This window comes from Lutzomyia longipalpis, chromosome 1 (genome assembly GCF_024334085.1).
Source record: "Lutzomyia longipalpis isolate SR_M1_2022 chromosome 1, ASM2433408v1".
Classification (NCBI taxonomy): domain Eukaryota; kingdom Metazoa; phylum Arthropoda; class Insecta; order Diptera; family Psychodidae; genus Lutzomyia; species Lutzomyia longipalpis.
Window position 1 is genome coordinate 3,102,845 of NC_074707.1, and position 24,115 is coordinate 3,126,959.

Consider the following 24,115-nt stretch of genomic DNA (forward strand, 5'->3'; position numbering starts at 1 on the left):
TTGGGGGTTTCGATGATCTCATCGAGTTAACACTTACATGATAAAATTAATTTTATAGTAAATTTGAGAAATTGGGTTTTTTAGAAAATCATGTAGTGCGGTCATAGACAGACACGATGGGAACTTTTAGAATTTTTCGATTCTGAATAACATTTGAAAATGAATGAATAAAGAGAAAATTCTTATTTCTAGCTAAAAATTAATTATTGTGAAATGTTTATGTAAATTTTATAAATTTTCCCTTCATTCATCCACCTAAATTCCATGGAGCTACGAGTTGCGCAGATAGCCACTTGTTTGCACTCCACGGTTAGTGGAGAATTTTCATCAAAGGTTATCAGACGCAATAGAATCGTATAGAAATCAAAATGTTCTGTGAGTATTGAGGGTTCAAGTTGTATTTTCATTTGCTCCGACATCCACCGCCAATTCTAGAGTCACAGAGGGACATAAAAAAAAGTGTGTGCCGTGTTATCTATTTTCCTCTTCCGTGAGAAATTTTCTCATTGAGCTTTCACTGTGTGTGCGGAAAAGCTCCTGCGAGGAATATGAAAATTTCGCAAGTCATATAGCGCGTGAAATGTTCAGTGTGGTGGAAAATCCTATATGTAATTCTTTGGTTGGTCTATTCGCGACAAAAAGCCATTGAGAAGATCTCATATCATTTGTGAACGAGAGAAGTTAGTTGAGTTTGAGTTGTGCAAGGGATAAGCCACACAATATAGCTTTATCCATAAGCAATTCTTGTGTTGAGTGTACTTTTATATTTGAAAGTTCTTAATTGAGAGGTGATTAATGCACAACACAGAGAGCTCTTTTCATTCCAAACACCCACCAATATGGCAGATTATATAGAAAATCCCGAAGCGGGTGTGCGGATAAACGAAGGACGTGGGAAAAGTTTACGAAAAGTTATCACAGAGATTCCCTTGTGTAGAAATATCTCCTAGCTAAGGCGATATCTTTTGCCTGTGCATTTTTAATAAAGCACACTGCCACAAGTTATTATCATCCAGTGAAGCTTTCAAACTTGCCAGCATGATAATTTATTTACTTTCACTGCAAATGATGATAAAGTACCCATTTATTCCAGCAATTTTCAATCCAACAATGAAGGGTGAATTTCCGCCCTTTTCCATTAAAGGGATTTCTTTTTTTATTTAACATAAAATGTTACTTTGTGTAGGTATGTAAAATTTCCTAGACAATATAGGGACCCATTTTGAGTGTTCTCCGTTGAGTTTCATAAAATCGATAAATTGAATTTCAGTGTTCACTAACGAATACAATTTGTTAAGTGCCTGAGTGACCAATTTGTGAACGAATGTAGCTCTCTGCTCACAAATGTGAACATGAATAAAGGATATGGTCATGCTTGGTATATGGATCTGGAGATGAGAATACAATATACTGATATGTTATTACGTTTATTAAATTTCCGGTAGATGATATAGCCTTGAGTTCAAACTCACCAGCTCCAGAGAGCACACAGATAATACAGTCTCCAGCAAGAAATGCTCCCGCAAATTTCTCTTTTAGTGAGACAGTCTAGCTAAAAAAATCCGTGCCTAGCTATAAATAAAAATGATCAAACCATGACGTAATGTTCTTCCTAATATGTATAATACATTTTGCCTTTTATGCTTATGTAGCATAAAGGCACAGGCCTGTATCTATCAGTCTGTTTGATAGTACGCATTATATATGTCTATGTAGCCGGTAAATCGGATGCATTGAAGAGGGAAAGACAAATTCAATAGATTGCATTTACCAAGAAATATAGTAATATCAAGTTCATGACATCTCTCTGCAATTTTTATCGCAATTACTCTAATCGTCATGATTTTTCTAAGAAAAGAATGAGAATAGAATTTTTTATTATTGATTCAATTTATTTTTAAAGAAAAATCGCTTTAAAAAGTCAAGGCAGAAAATAGCGTCAGACATTTTTTTTCTCCATACCACGCGAGTTTGTACCGCAACATAATCTGTGTGTGGGAGATGATTATAAGGTCTAGGGCCTTTCGAGTCAATGCCCTTAAATAGTATTCAACCTAATAGACTATGTCAATCACACAATTGTGATATCATTCATATAATTCGCAGAACACTAATCGTGATGATTTAAAAATTAAATTAATTTAGTTTATATTTTAATTTATTTCAAAGAAAAAGTCTTGGGCAAATGAAATAAATTCTTATTCTAAAGAATTTTCTTGATATATTCTTATAGAAATAAATCAGTAATATTTTCGAAATCTACTTCAAATTCCTCATTAAAGGTTGCTTTTAATAGGAAATGGGACGTCCAAGTCTACAAGCTGATTCAGAAAATTACTGGTAAGTTGAAATTATTTCTTTACAAGGGGTGTTTATGTGAATAAAATTATTCGGATTTTCGTAAATATTTGAGATTATTCGATAATATCAGGGATAATATTCAAATGATTTGATGAAGAAATCAAAATATTGATTTTTAGTCTCAAAATAGCTCAGATTGTGAGACAGAAGTCTAAAAAATATTTAATTTAAACCTCAAAAGGACTACATGCAAGCCAAATAGTAAATTTAACCCGAAACATGATGAAATCGAGCCTAAATAAGACTAAATTTAAGCATAAAATATTTTTAGTCCTAAAAATACAGACATTCATGAACAAAAGCTTAAAAATGTTTAATTCAAGCCTAGAAAGGAAAAAAAAAGTAGTAAAATCAACCCGAAACGTGGTAAATTCAAACGTTAGGTCTTATTTGATTTTCAACCATAAAAAGACAGTGTTTTTAATCTCAAAAGGCTTTTAACCCTTTAAGGTTTTTTGGGTCATACGCTGACCCAAACGTGAAACATTTTATTTTTTCAATTATTTATGAATGTAATTGTTTTTCCATGTTACAAATGCATCAAATTCACGCATAAGGGGTCAAAGAAGATGTTCTGAGTGAGAAAAGTCCTCTAAAAAAATTCATAGAATAAAAATCGCGATAAAAGAGTGCACGTTTCAATGTTTTTATGTTTCACGTTGGACGTTAAAGGGTTAAAAGATATTAAATTAAAGCCCAAAAAGGAGTAAAATTGAAGCATAAAAAGTAGTAAATTCAAGCCGAAAGTGGATAAGTTTTTTTTTAGTTTTATTCGGTTTTATATTATTAGTCGGCTTTTAACAAGGGATGTTTATTGAGAAATTATTATAAAATATTCAGATCTTTGTAAATATTCAAATTATTTGCCATAATAACTGAAATATTCTTCAGATAAACACCCCTTGTTTCTTTATCCTTAAATGATTAAAAATATTTTTAAATATTCCTTAACATTTCGTGCGACAAGAGAATCTCACATGTTCATTCATACTTTTATTTTTGACATTTGGTTACCTATAATAGGTATTGTTGACCTCGGCGTACATATGTATATTCTTGACTATTTCTACACGTAGGTGTGACAAATGAATCTCTTGCCCATATATGTACATATAAGTCTCAATATTAGGCAGCAAAGTTCTTCATTAGGAATTAATATCACAATGTCGATATAATTAATAAGAAGGTGTTGATATAGTTGGCGTAAAGTATTACACCACATACCCTTATCTTTAATCTATTATTTTAGCCTAATTTCACATCTCGTTACCAATAAGCGTTAAGTACCAACCCTCCAATATTGCATGGTATAATGGCTCCTTGATTATACCAGTGTGAATAAATACACATATTGATCTCAATAATTCACAAAATGTCGTGGCAATTTGTCCGCACGATGGATCAATAAATATCACTTAAAACATATTTGTAGACATATACATATAGCATAGTGCTAACAAATTGCTTTTTAGGGCGGTTTCAGGAGGCATGTCTGACTTTTAGCAAAATAGTCGGTTGTGGGACTTGACATTGGAATTTTCTTTCGAGGAGAATCTAATTAAATTGAATTCATTATAAGGGAGAGTTTGTTATTAAAGCTCTCTTATTGAGTTCAGTACCATATTACAAGTGTCGTGTAAGCGCAATTTCCTTTTGTTTTCGCCTTTGGAGAGTAATTTTTCTTTTTAGTGGAGTGATATTAATTACCTAAGGGTAATTTATTATTACGCAAAATTATATTGGGGGAAAAACAGAGTTGGGGCGGCGATTTTTTTCTCTGTTAAAAAGCGAGTAAATACTTATTAATATACAGGTAAATTTTGTCAAGATAAGAGAGAATTTGATTTAGAGTCTTGTATTTTGCAATATCATTTTTTTTCTGTCTTAATTTTCATAGAGGTGTGTATGGTAGGTAGGTAATATTTTATTAATAAGCACATGTAGTGAATTTAATTCTAACATTTTTTTAATATTTAATAATGGAATTTTCCTGTGTGGCACAGAGGTGAGACTTTGTTTGCCTCACCATGGCCAACCACCGTGAAAAGGAATCGGTGGCCACGCATAGGCAGGAGGGCCCCAGGGAGCCACCCCCCATGGTGCTGGCCAGAAATCATGGTGGTGGTGATGTCCGTAATGTCCATGATGATTATTCCCGAATAAACCTCCAAATAGGCTCCATGGTTTCCCGTGTGGCCACATAAAGCCAATGTTGAATGAATCTGCAGCTCTTAAATCTTCATCACCATCTCGTGGTTCAGGGTCCGATTTGATTTCTTGCTCTTTTTTCTCATTACCCCTAATGGCCCCATCAGGAAATTGATTAGGTTTCCAATTAGACACGGGTCTCGCAAGCTTAGCCTCAGATCCAGGGCGCACAGTGGCCAAATTGACTTGCGGCTCACATAAAGTGACCGCCGTATCTTCCGCTGAACGTACATTTGCATGAGATGCTCTGTTGTAGCACATCCTGTACGTGGGTAGAGCATGATTGCAGGACATGATAATAAGGCTGACTATTATGTATTGTATCTGTTTGTATTTATAGAGGAAGAAAATGTAAAGGTTAATAAGACACTTGTTACAATATCTCCTTTTAATAAACTCACCATCACTGTGTGATTTTCCTATTTAAATCTTTCATTAACTGATGTTCACTATCATTATTCCCTGCTATTTATAGTCTAAACATTATGGTTGTTTGACTGTGTACAACATATTTCACTTTCTAATGAACCCAACATACAGTTATAGGGTTTATTCAGGTACATACATACATATTCATTATGCACCCAATAGGGATTATTTCCTTCCACTCCGTTTCATAACACATCATAACCATTCATTTCTGCATATATTTTAATTACACATCAAAATGCTGATAGTGGATGGAAAAAAAAAACATCGATTAATACCAACATGTACCATTCATTCATTCGTGGCAACAATCTATAATAATTATAGGGAAGAAAAAAAAACAGCCATAAGCAACAATTTACAAGAGGGAATCGGCAAAAAGTTCTGCTTGTATCCATCACCCATTAATACTTCAAATTAAGTCCTTCCTCAACCCCTACCACACTGCAAATTGATTAATATGAGTGTTAAAAGAACAATTTTATGGGCAGTTCCTATCGTTGGCATCATTCATCGTTCACGATAGTCATAAAGTCAATTGAACTAAAGTTGTGTATTAACTCTATCTATATACACGATATTATTTTTTGTGCCTTTTTAATGACAGAATATTTCAAAACATATGAGTATTTATAGATAGAAGCCTCAATTTAAATACAGAGGCTTTAAAAATTAAAAATTAATTGATCAATCAACTTTTTTTTATTGTACCTACAGTTTAAAGCCATCAGTGGTTTTTATTTATCTCCATCAATGAATGAATTAATCCAATTAAAAAAAACATTCAATTTTCTTCTTTTTAACGTATTTCCATGAAAATTTTCAATTTGCATCTTTGTTAAAAAACTGTATTTACAAAATAAAAAAAAAAACTTTATTGATTAATATTTAATTATAATTAAACACATGTTTTGAAAACATTAATTCACATCTCTCATATATATACAAGTAGGCTATGTTGTAGGTATTTAATTTCATTATGCATATGTACAAAATTAATCCTTATTCATCGAATAAAGCTGTTTGGTACTTTAATTTAATTTAAATTGAACTGATTAGGCTTCATTGATTTATATTGTTTTCATTTGGTGAGTCGAATTTTGGGGCTTTATTTATTCAGGAATAAACTTTATTGCAGAAACATAATTATTCCCCGTTAAATATGTATTTCTGATTTTCCATTTGGATTCATTTTCAGTACGATGGAAAAAGTTGAGTTGGGTAGAAAAAAAAATTGCTCACATTTTGTGAATAAATTCATATTTTTGGCTGCTATAAAAGAAGATTTTTATGATAAACTCCTGTTAGTTCATTCTACCTGCGCTATTGCAAATCCTTCATTTGAATTTTATAGAGATGTCGGTTATGTTGGGGTGTATATGAATATGGTAATCCCAAATGAATTGCAATATATATTATTCACCCCAAATTGTACATACACACGTCTTTGTGGCTTCACCATGCTTCACGTATATGTAGCAGCTATATATAAACGTTGTTCTCATTTGCAGACGTGATTGTTGTGTATGCTGTTCATCAGCGGGGCAGGCTACTGGTGTCCAGAGTTGGAAGACAATGTTTTCATCAAACATTCTGGGAGCAGCGATAGTGCTTTTGGGTCTTATGTTCAAACTTTTACCACCTGTTAGTGGTCAACCGGGGCAGCCACAGACATGTCCGGCAGCTAGTGAAATCTCACCATGTGCTTGCCAAGTGAAGAAGAATGGCCTGGATATTTTATGCGAAGCAACAGATATTTCCCATATAAACAAGGCCATGGGTACACTTAAAGGAAAGAGTCCCATTATTTTCTATCTCAAACTTCGCCACAATAATTTGCCGAAATTGCAAGGTTTCGTTTTTCTGGCTCTGGACATTCGACATCTAACTATTCACAATAGTAGTTTAGCCGCCATCGAAGAGACCGCTCTTAGTTCCCTCGGTTGGTTTTACCATTCTTTCTATTTTTATATATATTTTTTAACTTTTAAATTTAATTTAAATGAAATATTTCTTTTGCTTCTAGGTAAGGGTCTAACTCAGCTGGATGTGTCTCAGAATCAATTGTCGAATGTACCATCGAATGCCGTGAAAAATCTCCACCATCTCCTGATTTTTAATATCAATCACAACAAAATTTCTCAGATCCACAATAAAGCTTTCGAGGGGTTAGACACTCTAGAAATTCTAACGATGTACGAGAATAAAATAACATCAATAGAACCAGAAGCTTTTCGGGGACTGGACAAGTAAGTTTAATGAATTTTTTAGATGATTATATTTAGGAAAGTTTTCTATTTTATTTTTCTTTAATCCTAAAACAGAAAATTAAAGCGCTTGAATCTTGGTGGGAATGAGCTAGCAACCGTTCCTCAGAAGGCACTTTCAATTCTGGACACACTGAAGAAGTTGGAAATTCAAGAAAATAAAATTAAAAAGATTAAAGATGGAGATTTTGAAGGTAAAACATTGAGAAGATTTATTTTCCTTCTTTTGTAGAAAATCAACCACAAGTTGATTAATTTAAAAGACTTTTCATTTAGTTTATTAAATTTCACGAGAAAAAAGATTAAATAATACATTTTTTTAAATTCTTTCCGCACTTGTCGGAAAATCTCTAAAAGTTTTTCCATCTTCCTTGTTGTTCTTGTATGAAGAGACTTTCAAATGTTTATTCGGTACATGTATCTTTTTCTGGGTGTCGTATCCCTGGGGTGTCGTTTTATGCTTTTTGATTGCAAAATTTAAAAACATATTCCCATCAAATTGCTTTTAATTTTATGACCATCGCGTGTTGGCTAACTCTCAATGGAGCACCATTGAGGGCTCATAAAATAATATTTGAGGGGATGATGGGATGTCGGCTTGAGGAAAAAATTAATTTAATGTACCTAATGCTGTTTTTTTTGTAGGTTTACGCAATTTGGATTCCCTGATTCTGGCTCATAACCAATTAACTGAAGTTCCCGCGAATGTTTTTCGTCATTTGACTCTCCTCAATTCACTGGAGCTGGAGGGTAATTCCATCTCGTACGTTGACAAGGATGCTTTTGCTGGCTTGGAGGGTATGTTTTGAAATTCAATATAATATTCTCCGTTCTTGTTTATTTTATGTTTTATTTACCCTAATTGCCCCCCACCACACCCTTTCAGAGAATCTCCAATATCTGAGATTGGGTGACAACAATTTGCACATAATTCCAAGTGAAGCTCTCAGACCACTCCATCGGCTTAGGCATTTGGATCTGAGATCAAATAATATCAGTGTCATATCGGAGGATGCATTTGTTGGTTTTGGTGATTCAATTACATTCCTGAATTTGCAGAAGAACGAGTAAATTGAAATGGAATATTAATGCAAAAGCTCCTTTAAACTAATTCTTGTCAAATTTACATTTCAGCATCAAAACCCTCCCGGCAATGGCATTTGAAAATTTAAATTCCCTGGAAACACTCAGCATTCAGAACAACAAACTAACACGTATTCCTGAAGAGGTAATGGAACCAATAATGGACACACTACGAGTTGTAGACATAATGGGTGAGCTTTTGATGCAAATTCTCGTATTATAAATTCATCTTCAGCTAATAAAGAATTTATTTCTTTGTAGATAATCCCTTGGTTTGCTCATGTGAACTCATTTGGTTCCCAAATCTACTGCAGGATCTCAAGAATCGCGATGACGAGATGACACAGAAAAAGAGACCCATGTGCACAATGCCGAATGAAAATCGTGAATATTTTGTGCAAAATATGCCCCTAGAACGTATGAGTTGCATTAGAAAGAATATCGGGCAACCGGGGATGACTTTCTATGGTGGGTCGGTAAACTTACTCGTAAATGTAGTCTTCGTCATTGCAATTGGTTTATTCGATGTCGCTTGGTTCATGACAACATGCATTATTTATTGATTCAGTAGGGATGGCGATTTATCTTTTGAGGAGCACAATGAACACAACACTAATTGATCTCAATTGAATCTTTCTCTGACTAAAACTATACAAAGCCAAGTGTCAGTGGCTGACCATAGTTGTCTAGGAAACTCTCAATAAGATCAATTTATGTCAAAAAAAAGGTCAAGAGTTAGAACGTTAGAGCGAAAGGTGAAGGAGGAGAAGAATCCCTTCTTTTATATTAAGAAAAAAAAATAGTGGTTAACGGTTATTGCAACATTGCTATTTTGGATGTTGAAGTACATAAGTTTAAGTAAAACTTATAGAATTTAAATAAAACAAGAAAAAAGATGAAAAAAAAATGATAGAAAACATCTGTGAATTGCAATCATATCACAACATTTTTATATGAATTATTAATGTATATTATTGAAAAGAGAAAGACATATATTTACATTTTTTAAAAATTAATATGGAATATTAAAAACGAAAGTATAAGTTTTTTAGTAAGAAAACAACAAAAAAAAAGAAAAGCAAATAGTAAAAAAACTCAATTAAATAATATTTAGTGAGTGAGATCTTTGAGATGCAATTTTTTTATGCGGATCGGAAGTCTGTCGTGTTTTTGGTAGTACAAGAGTATAAATGATATTTAATTATATATGTAGGTATATGACTATTTGACAAAAAAAAGACAAGTGAAGAAAAAACTGTAGTAGAGATATCAGTAAAATATGGTAAAATAGTATCTTATAGACATCATATGTATAAGAAGAACTAACCCATAAAAAATGTATTTTCACATATACTTCAATTTTCATTAAGAAAAAAAAAACAGAAAATCGTTTTTTTTAAAGAAATTATAAACAAGTAGTTTCATGATAAAACTTTTGAATAAAATTTGAAAATTGAAAATAATAATACTCTTCGTGAAATAATTGAAAAAAAAATCTAATTGTTTTTTTGTTTTTTGGGAATCAATTAATTTTTACTTTGGGAATGAAAACATGTAAAAAAAATTGTCTTGAAAATGAAGGAAAAAAAATTAAAATTTTTAAAAATTTCATTTTATTTTTATAAATAAAGAAATATTTAATTTTTAAGTTTTCACTAATATTGTTTTATATTAGAACATTGCACAAAAAATCGCATTATACAGACAGAAAATTATTGAAACGAAAAAAAAATTGTTCAAATGCATTAAGAAAATTCTTTTAAAATTTATTGCGTATGCCATTGTTATATAGAACAAAATAAACAATTGGGAGATGCTGTGATGAAATTTTCATGTTAAAAAAATAACTCGCTGGATATTAACCAAAAAAATTGTTATTTTTAAATAAATTAAAAATATGAAATATTGAAACATATCTTGACGGAAATTTATCGATACATATCATTAATGAATTTGAGCATTTTTGTGTAAAAAAAAACAATATACAACATTCTCAGTGTTTTGAAAAAAAAAAAAGATGTACGTTTTTTAGATTGATATTAAGTAAAATATTCTGAGAATGAGAAAAGAAACCAAAGTCGCAAACATATCCAAATTCTGTCTATAAAGAGATTAGATAAGAAATAAAACAGGGTGCACAATGGTCAGGATACCGTGTTCTTATTAATTATCTTATAATTACATACAAAGTGAGAAAATATCAAGCCTCTTTATGACAGATGCCTTTCTCTATCTTAGTACTAAAGTGATACTGAAAATCTGATTTATTTCATAATTTTTAAGGGCTAAACTATGTAAATTTTAAGAACTTTTGTCTCACAGTATATATATTGTATGTGGATGCAAAATGTTTAAAGCACTGGAAAGACGTTTCACTAAAATGTATTTTTGAAAATCTACATAATTATATACTTTTCCAAATCGTTTGTGAAAATAAAAATTTTATAAATCTTTGAAGCCATAAATCTGGAGGGAAAAAAAGAATTAGGAATGATTTTCTTTAAAAAGTTTGAATAGGGACTTTATGCAAATTTTTGTCAATTCGAAAGAAATTTATTGAAAAGAAAAATCAATTTGAATTCCTCGTCATTTGACGGAAGTAAAATTTACATATCTATGGAATAAAATAAAAAAAAAACTTTACCAAAAATGAGAGAGAAAATACTGCATGAAGAGTCAAGTATTGATGGAATAAAAAGAGATCTAATAGAGTAAGAGGAAAAAAATATGTGTACACATAATTCTTAGTGTTTTATGAGTAATCACACTTATCATATTTAATTGACTATTAAATGTTTCTGTGTATTAACCGTATAAAAAATTAACTATTTAAATATAATAATAAATCCGGCTTTTGATTTTGTGTTTTCTCCTATGTTTGATTTTCAATATTTATCAATGCAAATTGAGCTTTCTTCTTGATTAATCCTCTTTCCAGGACTTCCATTTGAAGCTTTAGCAAATACTTGATGCAGCCATTTAATTTTCCAAGAAGGATTTACGTTTATTTACACCACACTGTGGTGGTTATTAAACATATTGAAATATTTATTTTTATCTAAATTATCTTGACTTTAGTAAAAGTCGCACTAATCTAACGCACTTACCGTAAACTTCTATTATTATACTACACATAAAAATAAATGGAATGCTAGCGGAAATGAAGTATATACTAATATGTATTTAGGAATATTTTATCTTTAAAGTCCATAAAATTGAAAACATGAATAAGCTTTCGCACAAAGCTCTTTTCACGTCGTTTATCTGCAGCACATTTATCACCAGAAAACCCCAACAAAAGCATTATATTCCGCATACATCCCTAGTGAGTCTTTTTCCTCAAATTATTGCAAATAATTTACAAGAAATGGTTACCATTGCTTTTAAATCTCATTCATTCGCGTGTAATTCCTTTATTTGAGCTTTTTTTTTTCTTCAAAAAGTACAAATTCAGGGATGAAAATACATAATACTTCATTTTATACTGTGTTGATGTTAGCATATTCAAAATACAAATAGGATTAAATTCAGCCTTTATCACACTTCTACATTAACATGAAAATCACCATACCTGATAAGGGATTTACATACGTATGGAGCAACAAAGCTGGGTGATGTATAATGAAAGGTATTCTCACTGAATAAATAATTTCATTACGAGATTCAACATTGGAGCCATTTTTATCGATTAATGTAATTATCTATTCGTATAGAGGTGACAAAAATCTTATCAGCTTTTGCAACAATAGATTTCCATGTTATTTCCAACCCTTCTATTTGAATTTGCAAATCGATAGGGTATTGCTGTGCTTGAGGTGCGATGCTCAAGTCGAAATCATTCACATTAGAAAAGCCAAAACAGAGTGAGGGTTGGACTAAGATACAGGAGTGGGATCGTAGGTGGAATAAAGTTCTCTCAATAATATTCGGTGTCCTTTCATTCATGCTGCTGTTTGCCATTGTCCTGGCCAATACAATGAGCACCGCGGCGGTGTAAGTTTCCACAGTTGTGCAAAAGGTGTTGAGAGGGTTTGTTTTATTTAAATGCTGCATTGTGTGTTCTTAAGGCTACCACCAACTGCTGCTCCAGATCGCACCACAACATCCATTGAAACAACAACGGATTTCCCTTCAACAACAGAAACCACGGAATTTAGCACCACGGATATTGTAAATACAACGATTGAAGACACAACATTGGATGCATCAACAGAAGGTTTGGGCATTGTGTCTGCGGAAATGCAGCATCCTCCTCCATTTGATGGTACAATAATGATTTGGGAATTTTGCTTTATTCGGTTTTGCAATGTAACATGCACCAATGGGCGTATTAAGCAACTTAGTTCCATCATGGACACACTACGCAGAGTAAGAGGAAAATTATTTCATATCAATTTAACGACGTTAAATATTAGCGAAAAAATTAGGAAAACCTTTGTTTTCTTCAGTTGAAAGCTCTGGTAAATTTATTTTCCGATGCAAACGGAAGAAAAACTGACTTTTTTTAAAACTCTTCTTACCATTTACAACGTACAAAACATTTAATTCACTCGATTTTGTTGAGTAAAAAATGTTTTTAAAATTGAAACATAACAAAATGTTGTAAGTAACGTCTTTAACACCCCCATAATCTTTCCTATAATTGCAGTTAAGTCATTGCCATCAGATGAATTTGGAGATTAATCGATGTACTTTCCCTAAAAGAAGAATACAGCGAAATTGGCTAGAGACCTCAGCTAATATAAAAGTGTTAAAAATTACAAATTCCCAAGTGAATAGTATCGATGACAGAGCATTTACATCAAATTGCTTCAAGCACCTCCATACTTTGGTAATATTGAATTTGGATATTACAAAATTCTATTCGACGGGTACTTTCAAGGGACTTGGCAATCTCCAGAGGTTGGAAATGATAAATTTGCCCCTCAGATATTTCAATAGTGAAGTATTTCATCCATTGGCAAATAATTTAAACACTTTGGTGTTTGAACGGATGAACAATGAATTATTTCCCATTCAGAATATCACGGGGAATTCTTCGCGGAATCTTGCTAATTTGAAATTTCTCAGCTTGAAGTACAATCGTTTGGAGTCAGTTAATGAGAGCTCCTTTGAAGGACTCCAAAATATCGTTGAGATACAGTTGAGTCATTCAAATATTGCTGGTGTTGGGAGAAGGAGTTTTGATAACTTGAGGTCTCTGAAGCGACTCTCTATGAATGGGAATAACATCGAAGGGCTTCCAAAGAAAATTTTTGATGAGATTCTTAGGAACAATGAGGCACTAATAGATGTGACTGACAATCCATTTCTTTGCGATTGTGGCGTAAAGCAGCTTCAGAAATATTTAGGCGATCCCATAACGCGATATAAGTTTGTCATGCCACTAACATGCATCATGCCTCTGCAATGTTGGGAGGATTTTGTGAAGGATTGCAATATTTGTGGGCAAAGATCAAGACCCACAAGTCCAACAATTACAACACAAGTGGCTCCGCACTCTCCAAGTGACAACGATACATCATTTCCTTCATCGGAAAAACCACCCAAAGGGAAACCCGATCACTACGACGACGTTGCGTGCTTCAATAAGGCCGCTTTCATTACGCTCCTTGTTATGTCTTTGCTCTTTAGTGCTTCCGTTGGAGCTGTTTGTCTCTTCTGTGCCCTCCGTCATTGCCCAGCATTCATAAAGCGTGCCAAGTTTTCTTTTGCGTCGAATAAACCCACCACCATTGAACCCGTAGTGTATGCATCCACAGTTTCCGCAACACCACGCTCTTCCACTTCAAAACCACCCTTTCTACGGAGTCTCTCCGATACGAGTATTGGCAGTGGTCGAAGTTACGTCTCTGCCATCAACACACCTCATTTCCGAACAATATCTTGGCGGATGGATAAATCAAATTATATGTTTGAGAATTCAATTTATCTCGAAGATAGTGTGTTGGATCGACCACCACCACTTCCACCACATCCAAGAAGAAACTCCAGCCTTACAACCAATGCCACATCTACCAGAAACTATTCAGCTAATGAGAACATTTATGAACTCTACGAATAGTACATAAAAAAGTTTTTTATGCAGACTTATCTATACCTATCTGTTTTATGTATATCTGTATTATTTCATTTGCACGTAGTACATACATAATATAATTGTCTGTGCTAAGACAAAAGAGAAATCAACTTTTTGGTACAAAAAAAAAGGAAAAGTGGAAAATTCTTAAAAGAAAATTTTGCTTTTACTGAAAATATTTAATTTTTTTGCAAAGTATTTTTCTTTTTAAATTTTTGTTCAACTATTCCGCATTTTCTTTGATTGTCAATTAAATGCGGTACACACACGAAAGTCGACATTAAAGCAATGAAATTTTGGCACAGATCAACATTTTGTTCCTTATTGTAGAAATGGGAAAATTACAATAGAAGATGATGTCACTTTCAGAATTCAAGGTGCCCTATTTTTCTGGCACTGTCCTTCTTCACTCATATATTGTGCAAATAGCTAAACTGATGTCATATCCTGTACTTGACAAATAAATGTGTACACCTGAAAAAATGTTAAATAAAAAAATTATTTTATTTTACAATTCAAATCTTTTTCGTTAAACTAAAAGTTAGTTTTTTGGTCTAAAATTTGTGTTTTTGCTTCATTGTTCTTCTCTTTGCCTTTTTTTTATCTTCAAGAATACGAAAAATATGCTTTATCCAGCTCTATCTTAAAATTATTCTAAAAATTACTTCATAATCAATTATCATACAGATCCTGATGAAGGCGTAATGTAAGCTCGAAATTCGGAGAGAGGAAACTCTCATAAAAATATTTTCATTAGAGTTTTTCAAAATTATTTTATGAGTGCAGTGTTGAAATGCAATTAAATTTAGTTGTTTTTAATTTTCCTTACTTAACTAAACGTTCAGTATGCGATATATGTATATTTGTAGGTATATATATTAATTTGTACATAACAAATTAAATATTTATCTAAAATCTTTATGATTACGATAAGATAAGGAGGAACTGTATCAGCCTTATACTAATACAAAAACTAATTGATTTGAATTTAAAATCAACGAAACATCTTCCTGATTATTTTTTTTACGTTTTAAAATTAATACTTATGTAGGTAGTTTGATTTGAAATGTCTTAATGGTAATATCGTGTATATAATTTTCATGCGTCACCTATATTTGTGAATTTGGCTACAAAATCAGTCGATTGATCCAATTTTCGTGCTCAAATGTCACTCATAGTGCTTTCTATTAATTATTTTGTGCTACAATGTCAAATTTAGCTCATAAACCCCACATTGTACTGCAAACAATTATATTGGGCAAATATGATGAGAGGGAGATTTTCAGAGAATATAGATATTTAACGTGTTACAGGTTGAAAAAAGACAATGAATATTGAAAACGACTATATACCATTTACACCTGTTTCTGAGAATAAGTTTCCTCTAATATCTGGCGAAAATGCTAAACGACAGCTGCCAAAGCCCATGGTATACCTCGCAGTAGGATGTAGCACCATTGCGTTGGTATTTGCTAAATAAATAAAGTCCTGAAAGCAATATGTGCCCGTCCATCAGCACATTGGGTGACTTGGGTGCCGTATTATTTAGTCTTGCCTGCCCCATAGTGAAAATACCAACTAAAATAATATATACATCATAAAACTCTCTTGAGTCGATGGGAGAGTCTTACAAACTCAATTGAAAATAGTTTGTAGATCGGTTAAGCCTCAACTTTAGCGAAATTTTGCCTATTTTAAAAAACAACTATAAAATTTTCGAGGTAGCCCCGCAATATCTGTGTTAAATCCCACACTTTTTGCCACTTCGCGCTTTAAACCACCGACCACCACTTCACTCGGTTGCATTGCATGTCGAACTTGTTCCGTGATTTCGGCAATTGACTTCGACAATTTTTCCTGCTTAGCCACCTCAAAGTGTTTCCGTAATGGTCAGTATCACAATCTCCCGCACGATTTACTTTAAACTTTTAGTGTTAGACTATGTGCTTCGAGTGTGTGCTTTTTTTGGAGAATATTAACAGTGACCAACCATAATTAAGACATAAATTCGCTAATAAAATGCTCGTTGTTCATTAAAAATCCCCCCTCTTCCCGCCCAACTGTTCACCCAGATTACCATCAGGCATCCGGAAATGACATTAATATGTGCAATTATAACGTGCCTAATTATATTTATCGCGATCGGATGCAATTTTTCAAAAAGTCTCCCTCCATCAACAAATATCCAAATAAATTACCTCACTCTCCCGTGCATTTGCAAATTCCACCCTAATTAAGATGACGTTGCTGACTTTTCTCTTCTCATTCCATTTGGGGGCCACCACAAAAATACGAAGGATGATTTGGATAAGGAACAAGTTGCCCGTAAGTTGAGATTGCAATATTTTTACATATTTCTATTTATTTTTTCATTGATAGAAATAACTAATCTTCCTTTTCCCTCCCCCGCAATGTGCAGTGCTGAAAAAGGCCTTCGATGCCTTCGATCAGGAGAAACAGGGATTCATTGAGGCCACGATGGTAAGATATCTTCATCAATTACGCTTCGATAGTGCTGATAAAATTTATCATAGTGTCCAATTAAATCGACACAAGTGGAATACTACGTCAAGACATTGATGAAATACATCATTCCCCACACAAAATTGTTGACAAATTACCAACATTTCGCATGAAAGAATTTGGGGCAATTTCCTGAAGGATTCCATTCGTGCAGAGTTTTCTTACAAAAATATGTTAAAAGCATTACAACAATTAAAACACGTAGGGAATGTGACGTGTTTGCAAATGATTATGTACGGTACATAATTGGGAAATTCCATCATTTTACGCTATTGAAGATCAAAAATTTATTTTTTTTTAAATCTAATTAATTTGAATCAAAATTTTATGTTAAATAACCTTTAAAATATTTAAATTATTCTGACGACATTGTATTGCATTTAATTGATAAAAAAATCTCTGTTTACTATCTATATAGGTATTGTAACTGATAATATGCATGTGCAAAATTTACTTGATAAGCCCAATAAATTTGTGACGTTTTAGAGTAAATTTTACCTTTATAATCACGTATATGCAATAGGAAGTTTATTTATATCATCCCACGTCACTAAATAAATACAGTGGGGTATTGTATTACAGCCTCATCTAATACTGCCAAGAGAACCATACTGTCGATTAATTAAGAGATCAATGAGACAATTAACAATTTCTCTATATATGAATAACGATTGTTTGCTGATGAAATATTTAATTATAACATGAAAACTTAATGTGAGAATAAAGCTCTGCTGTATGAGATTCCACTGTAATCTCTTTGAATCAGACGCAGGAAATATAAACGATCCATTTACAAGAGTTCTTAATAAAATGATTAATTTAATGAAAAGTAGAGACATTTAACTACTAAAGCAGACTTCCAGAATATTAAAAAAAAAATGTTTAAGGTTTTCAAATAAAAGAAAATTTAGCCGGCTTATCTGTAAGATATTTCAATGTGTAAAAAATCGCCGTTATAAAGAAAAAATATTAAAGGAACTTAATAAAATAACTAAAGAGATCGCTAATGCGTTAATGTACCTTGTAAAGAAAAACTCTAAAAGTAACTTTATGCATTCCATGTTGTTACATATTTTTATGCAAGTTTCATATTAAAAATAAACAAAAAAAAGAATATTTCAAGAGAACATACTGAAAATGAAATATTAACCCTTTAAGGTTCGCGATTAATCTAGCGAGCTAATTGAACTAAAAATAATTTTTGGGGATTTCTTTGAGCTCAAATAAGACATTTTTGATAAAAAATCCCAAATAAAAAATTTTCAGTTTCTCGTCCTTCCTAGTCTTGTACTAATTTGGACTCAATATTCATAAAATAACTATATAAAAAATGAAACATTTTCAAAATCGAGCCTTTGGGTCAGCGTATGACCCAATGGACCTTAAAGGGTTAAATTGATCATTGAAAAATATTTTAGCCTATCGGACAAAAGTATCAAGAATTTTCAAAAAATTTTCAACAGTTTTCTTAATAAAACGAAAAAATCTTCCAGGTTGGCACCATCCTGGGAATGCTGGGTCACCAGCTGGACCAGAAAATGCTGGACGACATCATAGCAGAAGTGGATGCCGATGGATCGGGTCAAATTGAATTTGAGGAGTTCGCCACATTGGCTGCCCGGTTCCTCGTTGAAGAGGATGCCGAGGCAATGCAGGCCGAGCTAAAGGAGGCCTTCCGTCTCTACGACAAAGAAGGCAATGGATACATTACAACAGATGTCCTTCGGGAAATTCTACGGGAGCTCGATGACAAAATAACTGAAGAGGATTTAGACATGATGATTGAGGAAATTGATTCGGACGGTTCGGGAACCGTAGACTTTGATGGTAAATACCATACACACCGCACATGCCTCAGTCACAGAGTGACTAATGGTTTTTTTATGCTCATTATGCTATTTTTGTGCTATTGCAGAATTTATGGAGGTTATGACTGGTGAATAAATCCTTCATCGTATGCATATCAATCGGTGGGACAAGTGCATCTTCGCATTAGGAAATTTTTTAATCAGCTGTAAATTGCTCAATCGAAATATAAAACTAAAAATAAGTCCATTCAAAAATAAATTCAGTTATACACGATTATAAATTAATTGAATTTATATAATTAAATGATGCACCAGCTATGATATATTTATTTGTAAGAATGTGCGGTTGAAATGGTCACCAATCACACGTGAAAATGATTAACTTTAGTTCCACCTCACTTTATAGGATTCGAGATCCCTCTCATACATATTATCCAATGGCTTGCAAATATATGTACGCAAATATATATGTACCGTGCAATATTTTTAAATCGAATTTATAGTCGGTTAACGAACTGATGTATCGTGTGCCTTTTGCAATCCAGAGGTGGATGCAGGTTGCAAATTGCATTTGAGGACAATTTTCCTAACTTTATCTTCTCTCTCTGTGCTGCACAAGCATGTATTTCAAACTTCCCGATTATGGATTTTGTTGGCACCTAAAGCCCGACCTCGTAATGTGATTTTCAAGGGGTGTTGCATATGATTTATGGAAAGCAACTGGTAAATGTGCATTCCTTCCTAAAAGAGAAGGACACTACACCGCCAAAGTCATCTTTCGCGCATCGAAAAGTCGGTGTGGAGCTGCGAGAGTTCGCCACTGATTCAAAAGTTAATTTAAAATGGCACTATTGACACTCGGCATCAATGGCCAAACCGAGTTCAGAGAGCGATTAGAAATAATCTGCCGTGATTATTAGTTTAATTGATCTCCGCACTTTAATTGCTGTGCTCAGTCAATTTATGTGCAAGTGTTCCGACTGACCTGGTTCTACGCAGTTCATACAGGAGTTTCGCCCAGTCCCAAACTTCTTTGCCACCATCTCTCGAGTTTTATTCTACCTTCCTGCACATTAATTTGCTGCACATTTCGCTTCAATTCCTTTTCCTTCGACCAGTTATTTTTTGTGTGAAACTTTGCAAAGATGGTGAGTGCCTATTCTTTGTGAATTTTGAGGATTTCCTCTTTGGGAATAAAAAAAATCACATTGTGGAATTAATTGAGGCAAAAATCATTTGCACATTTCCCAGGAAAAAATTTAAAAAAGTGAATTTTCATAGTTCATTAATTTTTTGTGGAAAATCATCAATGTTTTGGAAGGTTTTTCTTTTGTAATCCTGTGGCACAAAACCCCCCTCATTTAAATAGTGCACAGTTTTTGTGAATAAAATTCATTTTTATGTGTAGACTCTCAGTATTTTTTTTTTCAGAGAGATAAAGGAACTTTGTGATTTTGATTTTTGCATTAAGGAGTGTTTGATAATGATTTAATTGAATAGTTTATTCATTCAATTCCCTAAATTTTTATTGGTTGAATTAAAATCGCGGGCGTGAAGGTTTAGTGATTTAATTCAAAGTTACAATTATTATCCTTTTTTTTCCTTTTTCAAGTTCAAGTTTTTTCAATTCCTTTTTGGAAAGAAAGTGAGATATTCCTTTAAATTTTTTTTAAGAAAAGAACTAAATTTTGACTCTCACAAAAATATTTAAATCAATACTTACAGTCTCTAGTCTATGCGAAAGCTTATTACATTCGTATCTCAAAATAATTATTTTTAAATATAATTTTTATGGGATTACTGAAAATTAGTTTTTTTTAATCTTTACGTAAATATGTTTTACTTTAAAACATTTTTTATTCCTCCCCCTATTTGGTACAGGAACTCGACAAAGACCAACTCAAGTGTAAGTCTCATAACAACCTCGTTTAAAGAAAAATCATTTCAGATTAAGAAAATTAATTTAATTTATAAATAAAAAATTCCCCAGTACTGAAAAATGCCTTTGACGTATTTGATACGGAAAAGAATGGTTACATTCAAACAGAGATGATAGGGATGATTTTGGAAATGCTTGGGCAGAGGCTAGACGATAAATCTCTGGCGGCAGGTAATACGCATAAAGGGTTTTGAGTATGAAAAATAAATTGGGATTAATCTATAATAATTTTATGTAATTGGAAATTTTGCAAAATGCAATTTCCCAGTTATTCGGGAGCATGATCAGCGACAGACGGGGAAATTAGATTTTGAGAAATTCGCACAATTGGCATCCAAGTATGTGGAGGTTGAGGAGGATTTTGAGGCTGTTCAGAGGGAACTTAAGGAAGCTTTTCGACTCTACGACAAAGAGGGCAAGGGGTACCTAACGCTAGAGGTCTTGCGTGATATTTTAAGGGAATTGGATGACAAAATCACAGAGGACGACCTTGACATGATGATTGATGAAATCGATGCCGATGGTTCGGGAACGATTGATTTTGATGGTACATAAATATCATTTATTTGTTGTATTCTGTGTACAATAATCACCTCATTTACCAAATTCTTTCTGTTTGTCATTCTTTCAGAATTTATGGAAGTCATGACAGGTTAACAAATTTCAGTGAAAATACCATCAATTTTTCTTTTGTGAATAAAAACGACATTATGTTACATTTCTCTCTGTACTGCATCATAATAAAATGAAAAGAAAAAAAGAAAAGAAAAAGAAAATCAATTGAAATGGTATAACTGATGTTGAAATAGAGAAGGATCTAGAGGTTTTGCAGTAATGTAATAGCTATCACATTATATGTATAATTCAAAAATCATTTCTGTAGTCTAATAGATAAAATTCCTTCTCTATGTAATAATTACATACATAGCTATACCCTAAATGTAAACTGAATTAGACAAAAAAAATGTATCAAATTGTTGTTTTATAATAATTTTATAATAAAACCTAGTATTGGTTCAAATAAATTATCATGATCACTTTGCGTTGGCTCATGCGACAACTCAATGGAATTTTTCTCACACCCAAAATTGAATCAGGAAGAGACAGAAGTGCATCTCTCACATTTGGCCCCTCTCCAATATATTTGTGGATAAAAAGGAGCATTTTGAGTGTACATAGCAGTGCTAAAGTCACTTTGAATTCTACTTACAAATTTCGTATTAGTGAAATGTTATTTACAACAATGTTTTTCTTTCCATCATGTAAATATTTGTAAACCAAACTCATTTATTCATAGTGATGTTTTTAATGAAAATTGAATAAAGTATTACCTACCTATGAATAATTATATATTTTGATATATCGCACCTCTCATTCATTTTGGGAAAATTATGCAAAATAATATCTCGTCTTTGTCGGTTTTATGAAAAAGATTTCTCTGAATTTTCTTACTTTTCAGGAATTACTCGATGAAGGACAAATTAAAAGTAAGATTAAAATAATATTTCATTAAATTCGTTTTTTTTTTCTAATAATTCTTTTAAAAATATTTTTTTTTTCTAAATAGTCTTAACGAACGCTTTCAAAGCCTTCGACACTGATGGATTTGTGCTCACTCAGGATATCGGAACTATTCTTGAGATGTTAGGTATTCATAAATAATTTGAATTTTATTTTTTAAAGTAGTTTTTGCATGTTAATTAATTATTTAAAAAATAATTCAATAGGACACAAGTTGGACGATCAAACCCTGAAATCCGTGATAAGGCCCCATGATCCAAGGCAAACAGGAAAATTAAATTTTGAACAATTCTGCAGTCTTGCTGGAGATTATGTGGACGTTGAGGAAGATCAAGATGCAATTCGAGCTGAATTGAGAGAAGCTTTCTTGTTGTATGACAAATATGGTGTTGGCTACTTAACTACGGAAGTTCTCAGAGATATTCTGCATGAGCTCGATGACAAGATTAGCGAGGAAGATCTCGATATGATGATTGATGAAATTGATGCAGATGGTTCAGGAACTGTTGATTTTGAAGGTGAAATTTTATTTTCTTTACCTCCTAATTCATCATTTTTTTCATTTTTCATTTTTATTTCTTTTACAGAATTTATGGAAGTGATGACTGGTGAGTGAAGAAAGAACATATTTCTTCATAACACTTTGAATTATGTATGGCTTTTACGGCTTTTTACTAAAGTGTAAATATAGTGATTGTGCTTCTGTCGCGATGTAGTCTTGTGTCAAATGTATCATGTATGTACGTACGTATATTGTGGAAAAAGTTTCTTGTTAGTCTTGTTTGAAAAAAGAATTATAATTGACACTGCCATTTTTATTCTTCTCTAGGTTAAAAAAAAATGTTAAATTAAACGCACGAACCAGGACATCAAAATTACAAAGCTGACAGCAATTTATCCCAACATTAATTTATTTGAGAACAATAAATGAAAGATAAATGCGAATGTTTTGTCTTTTTTTTCTATGGTTGAATTATGGATTGATTTTCTGCACTCATTAATGCTTCAAAGGTAAGAAATTAAATATTCTTATGTAAACAATTGCGAGTTAAAAAAAAAAGATTTTAAAACCTCGAGAAAATTACAAAAAGCTGTGAGAGACAGAAGCACCCTGTCTCTATAAATATTTTACCTGAAAGTAGGCTTACACTTTTAGGAACAGTTTCAATTTAAAATTAAAGAAATAAACGTACTAACATAAAAAATTGTGATTTTCCATTTTGCATTTTTTTTAGAAACAAAAATTAATTAAATTGAGTTATTTTATACATAACGCAATATCAAGAATAGGCTTCTGTTTTAGTGATTGGCTAATAGTCATAAAGATTAACTTTAGACGCATGGGAGGGATTAAACAATAAATCAAACTTAATCAATCAATGAATTTACCAGCTATATGCTTACTTTACGTACATTCGAAAATTACTTAGGTTATGTATGCAAACATTAAAATAATAGGTGTGCATTTTACGTCCATTCTTTTCTTTATGCGAATGCCATAAAAAAAAATAAATTGATTACGCTTATATCTTAAAATCAAAACGAGAACATTTCCTCGAATAAAGGTAAGACATATGGCTTGAAAATATGCATGCTGCTCAATATTGCGCCAGGGGCTAAAATTTGAGTAGAACATTTGTCTTCGCCCGCTATCAATATTTTTTCATAACTGATTACCCTAAAGAAATATGGGCAAGAAAATATGCAACCATGAATTGTCTCATAAACTCATTTCAATAATTCATTCTTTTGTGGTTGAATGAAAGCAAAAAAAAAGTGCGTGCCTGCCGGCCTTGAGGTTCACGATTGATGGTCAAAGTTAAATTTTGTCTCGAATGCAACTTTTATGCAATTTATTTGGACTACTTTCGCTGGCCCAATAGGCATTGGTGCGGTG

At 32.5% G+C, this 24,115-nt stretch overlaps 6 protein-coding genes across 28 annotated transcripts in view; 5 read left to right on the plus strand and 1 right to left on the minus strand.

Annotated features, from left to right (window-relative positions):
* LOC129786498 (3'(2'),5'-bisphosphate nucleotidase 1) overlaps positions 1–24,115 on the minus strand; it is a 1,077,868-nt gene that overhangs the window by 627,050 nt on the left and 426,703 nt on the right. The window lies entirely within an intron of this gene.
* Positions 1–24,115, plus strand: part of LOC129786463 (insulin-like growth factor-binding protein complex acid labile subunit) — a 454,087-nt gene that overhangs the window by 3,269 nt on the left and 426,703 nt on the right. Inside the window, exons 1-9 of one of the 19 annotated variants that reach the window (XR_008750129.1) lie at positions 275–375; positions 2,283–2,340; positions 6,510–6,940; positions 7,025–7,247; positions 7,323–7,459; positions 7,911–8,063; positions 8,152–8,332; positions 8,400–8,539; positions 8,610–9,270. Coding sequence is in view for 11 of the 19 variants with exons in the window: in XM_055821526.1 (XP_055677501.1) it covers positions 6,574–6,940; positions 7,025–7,247; positions 7,323–7,459; positions 7,911–8,063; positions 8,152–8,332; positions 8,400–8,539; positions 8,610–8,911 (1,503 nt within the window). In the remaining 8 variants the exon portion in view is untranslated. Of the gene's footprint in view, positions 1–274; positions 789–852; positions 1,118–2,282; positions 2,341–6,509; positions 6,941–7,024; positions 7,248–7,322; positions 7,460–7,910; positions 8,064–8,151; positions 8,333–8,399; positions 8,540–8,609; positions 11,224–24,115 lie in introns of those variants that run through there. The other 18 variants (XM_055821526.1, XR_008750125.1, XM_055821518.1 and 15 more) reach the window with 18 other exon arrangements.
* Positions 11,558–14,924, plus strand: LOC129786445 (uncharacterized). Its single transcript, XM_055821485.1, has 3 exons — positions 11,558–12,341; positions 12,416–12,716; positions 12,997–14,924. Exons 1-3 carry the CDS (start codon positions 12,169–12,171, stop codon positions 14,410–14,412), a joined length of 1,890 nt encoding a protein of 629 aa, XP_055677460.1. The 5' UTR covers positions 11,558–12,168; the 3' UTR covers positions 14,413–14,924.
* Positions 15,938–19,081, plus strand: LOC129786529 (troponin C, isoallergen Bla g 6.0201). Its single transcript, XM_055821622.1, has 5 exons — positions 15,938–16,316; positions 16,725–16,752; positions 16,847–16,908; positions 18,444–18,777; positions 18,866–19,081. The coding sequence occupies exons 1-5, from the start codon at positions 16,314–16,316 to the stop codon at positions 18,892–18,894; spliced, it is 456 nt and encodes a 151-aa protein (XP_055677597.1). The 5' UTR covers positions 15,938–16,313; the 3' UTR covers positions 18,895–19,081.
* Positions 19,792–23,163, plus strand: LOC129786531 (troponin C, isoallergen Bla g 6.0101-like). 4 transcript variants are annotated; one of them, XR_008750132.1, is made up of 6 exons: positions 19,792–19,906; positions 22,157–22,184; positions 22,265–22,345; positions 22,425–22,736; positions 22,806–22,958; positions 23,048–23,163. XR_008750132.1 is itself a non-coding variant. In XM_055821625.1 (6 exons), the coding sequence occupies exons 1-6, from the start codon at positions 19,904–19,906 to the stop codon at positions 23,050–23,052; spliced, it is 450 nt and encodes a 149-aa protein (XP_055677600.1). In that variant the 5' UTR covers positions 19,792–19,903; the 3' UTR covers positions 23,053–23,163. The 4 variants fall into 4 exon arrangements, 2 of the variants coding, with proteins under 2 accessions (XP_055677600.1, XP_055677599.1); XR_008750133.1 differs by having other exon boundaries at positions 22,806–22,954; XM_055821625.1 differs by having other exon boundaries at positions 22,806–22,826.
* Positions 19,795–24,115, plus strand: part of LOC129786533 (troponin C-like) — a 431,024-nt gene continuing 426,703 nt past the window's right edge. Inside the window, exons 1-5 of one of the 2 annotated variants that reach the window (XR_008750134.1) lie at positions 19,795–19,906; positions 20,640–20,664; positions 20,749–20,868; positions 20,966–21,244; positions 21,329–21,485. Coding sequence is in view for 1 of the 2 variants with exons in the window: in XM_055821626.1 (XP_055677601.1) it covers positions 19,904–19,906; positions 20,640–20,664; positions 20,749–20,868; positions 20,966–21,244; positions 21,329–21,354 (453 nt within the window). In the remaining variant the exon portion in view is untranslated. Of the gene's footprint in view, positions 19,907–20,639; positions 20,665–20,748; positions 20,869–20,965; positions 21,245–21,328; positions 21,763–24,115 lie in introns of those variants that run through there. The other variant, XM_055821626.1, reaches the window with a different exon arrangement.

Excerpts from the sequence above, each read along its gene's own strand:
- LOC129786529 (XM_055821622.1), top strand. Across the intron at positions 16,909-18,443 it reads GATTCATTGAGGCCACGATG|GTTGGCACCATCCTGGGAAT; the intron begins GTAAGATATCTT and ends AAAATCTTCCAG. Across the intron at positions 18,778-18,865 it reads GGGAACCGTAGACTTTGATG|AATTTATGGAGGTTATGACT; the intron begins GTAAATACCATA and ends GTGCTATTGCAG.
- LOC129786531 (XM_055821624.1), top strand. Across the intron at positions 22,185-22,264 it reads CGATGAAGGACAAATTAAAA|TCTTAACGAACGCTTTCAAA; the intron begins GTAAGATTAAAA and ends TTTTCTAAATAG. Across the intron at positions 22,346-22,424 it reads AACTATTCTTGAGATGTTAG|GACACAAGTTGGACGATCAA; the intron begins GTATTCATAAAT and ends ATAATTCAATAG.
- LOC129786445 (XM_055821485.1), top strand. The coding sequence starts at position 12,169 with ATGCTCAAGTCGAAATCATTCACATTAGAAAAGCCAAAACAGAGTGAG. Across the intron at positions 12,342-12,415 it reads ACAATGAGCACCGCGGCGGT|GCTACCACCAACTGCTGCTC; the intron begins GTAAGTTTCCAC and ends TGTGTTCTTAAG. Across the intron at positions 12,717-12,996 it reads TCATGGACACACTACGCAGA|TTAAGTCATTGCCATCAGAT; the intron begins GTAAGAGGAAAA and ends CTATAATTGCAG.